The sequence below is a fragment of the Austrofundulus limnaeus genome, unplaced genomic scaffold (genome assembly GCF_001266775.1).
Source record: "Austrofundulus limnaeus strain Quisiro unplaced genomic scaffold, Austrofundulus_limnaeus-1.0 Scaffold1550, whole genome shotgun sequence".
Taxonomy (NCBI): domain Eukaryota; kingdom Metazoa; phylum Chordata; class Actinopteri; order Cyprinodontiformes; family Rivulidae; genus Austrofundulus; species Austrofundulus limnaeus.
Window position 1 is genome coordinate 74643 of NW_013953952.1, and position 1550 is coordinate 76192.

The following is a 1550-nucleotide window of genomic DNA, read 5'->3' on the forward strand; positions in this document are numbered from 1 at the left end:
ACTCTAAAGGGTTCAACAGCAGTACTTCTTTTAATTTGTGTACTTTAAAGTGTTTTATAACCGAAGGTTAACAGGTTTTAACAACTGAAGGAAACATTTGAATTTACTTTGTTAAAAAATGGTAATTTAAAAAGATGCTAATCCAGATGTGAAATAAAAACACCAACTTGTCGTTGACTTAATATAAAGAGAGCCTGTTAGAGTCAGCTGAGCTGTCCTGTCAGACTTACCCTGGTGAAAGTTCCAATAAAGTTATGGATATCAATGTTTGGTTCTTCTGCATACACGTACGACCTGATCTGAAGGAGGTCCTGTGAGTCAGAAAACACAAAGAATCCCTGTGACTCCATCAAGTTCTGTCACATTTAATCTTTTTACATCCAACTCTTCCAAACGGCCTTCATCCAGCAGGGTTGAAATGTTTGAACAGAAACTTCATATCAGCTCGTTTGTCTGATTGTGTGTTTTAAACAGCCAGCTTTAGTTAAAGTGTTAACACAACCTTTTATTRAAACACTTAAAATAAAACCAGGTGATCCTTCAGCCAACAGCTCAAAATAAAACATCTGAACCCAACTGAGTTTACAGTAATAAATATGAGATTCTACAAAAGGTGAGTTTTAAATGTGTTTGTACGTCAGCTCTTATTAACAGTCAAAAARAAAACATAAGTAGGTTCTCCTGCTTTGTGGCTGACTCTGTGTAGAAGTGTGGTAAATATGGAATTTTGGCAAAAATTACATATTTTTTTGGGCTAAATATACAGGTACACATCTAAAGGGGTTGACATGGATCTGTGCTCAAAAATACAGCCTAGGTGGAGTAGTGGAACACAGATCCACTGATCCTTCAACACAGAGCATCTTCAGAAGACAAGTTGATAAAATWAATTTAATAATCTGTGTTGTTYCATACAAAGTGTTGTTGAACCTAAAGCTCTGTGTTGAAGCGTTTCATACAGGTATTGTTGCACACCTACTTGTWAAATGTAACAACATCACAATAAAAACAGTCGGTCTTGATAATTCCTTAAATCAGATGAACTCTGGACGTCTAAAAAGACCAAGTGTGASGTGACTCTGAGCTTTTAGCAGGTCTTTAATGTTCAGAGCCTACAGCTGACTTGACTCTGTCCTAATGAAAGACTTGTGTCTGGGAACAGAGTGTGTAACCACTGCTGTTAAAGACACAACAATGGAAATACTCTGAGCGTCTCCTCGCAGCCTCTCCATCGACACGTCGTGACTCACAGCAGCAGTTGGCAGCCTCTGAGTGCAGGCCACAGGGAGGCGTAGTTTCCAGTCCGTCTCTCCGTCCAGCTGGTCTGTCCGCAGGAAACAGGAGCCTGACAACGACAAAACAGCTCTAATGATGCAAGAAGAACACACGTTGRCCTGTAGAGGGCAACACAGGCTGTTACAAACGTCAAACTGCTTCAGKACTGCAGGCTGTTCTGGGCTCTGTATCAGTACATGTTAATAACTCTGAACAAAGTCATGAAACTCAGTTTTGTCTGGGAGGACTTGTGTGTGTGTGTGTGTGGGGGGGGG

The 1550-nt window shown here is 40.2% G+C and overlaps 1 protein-coding gene across 1 annotated transcript in view; it reads right to left on the reverse strand.

Moving 5' to 3' along the window:
* Positions 1 to 1550, reverse strand: part of atp9a (ATPase phospholipid transporting 9A) — a gene marked incomplete at its 5' end in the record, with an annotated part of 73016 nt that overhangs the window by 64322 nt on the left and 7144 nt on the right. Inside the window, 2 exon segments of the mRNA XM_014032834.1 lie at positions 231 to 311; positions 1251 to 1345. Of these exon segments, the coding sequence (XP_013888288.1) occupies positions 231 to 311; positions 1251 to 1345 (176 nt within the window).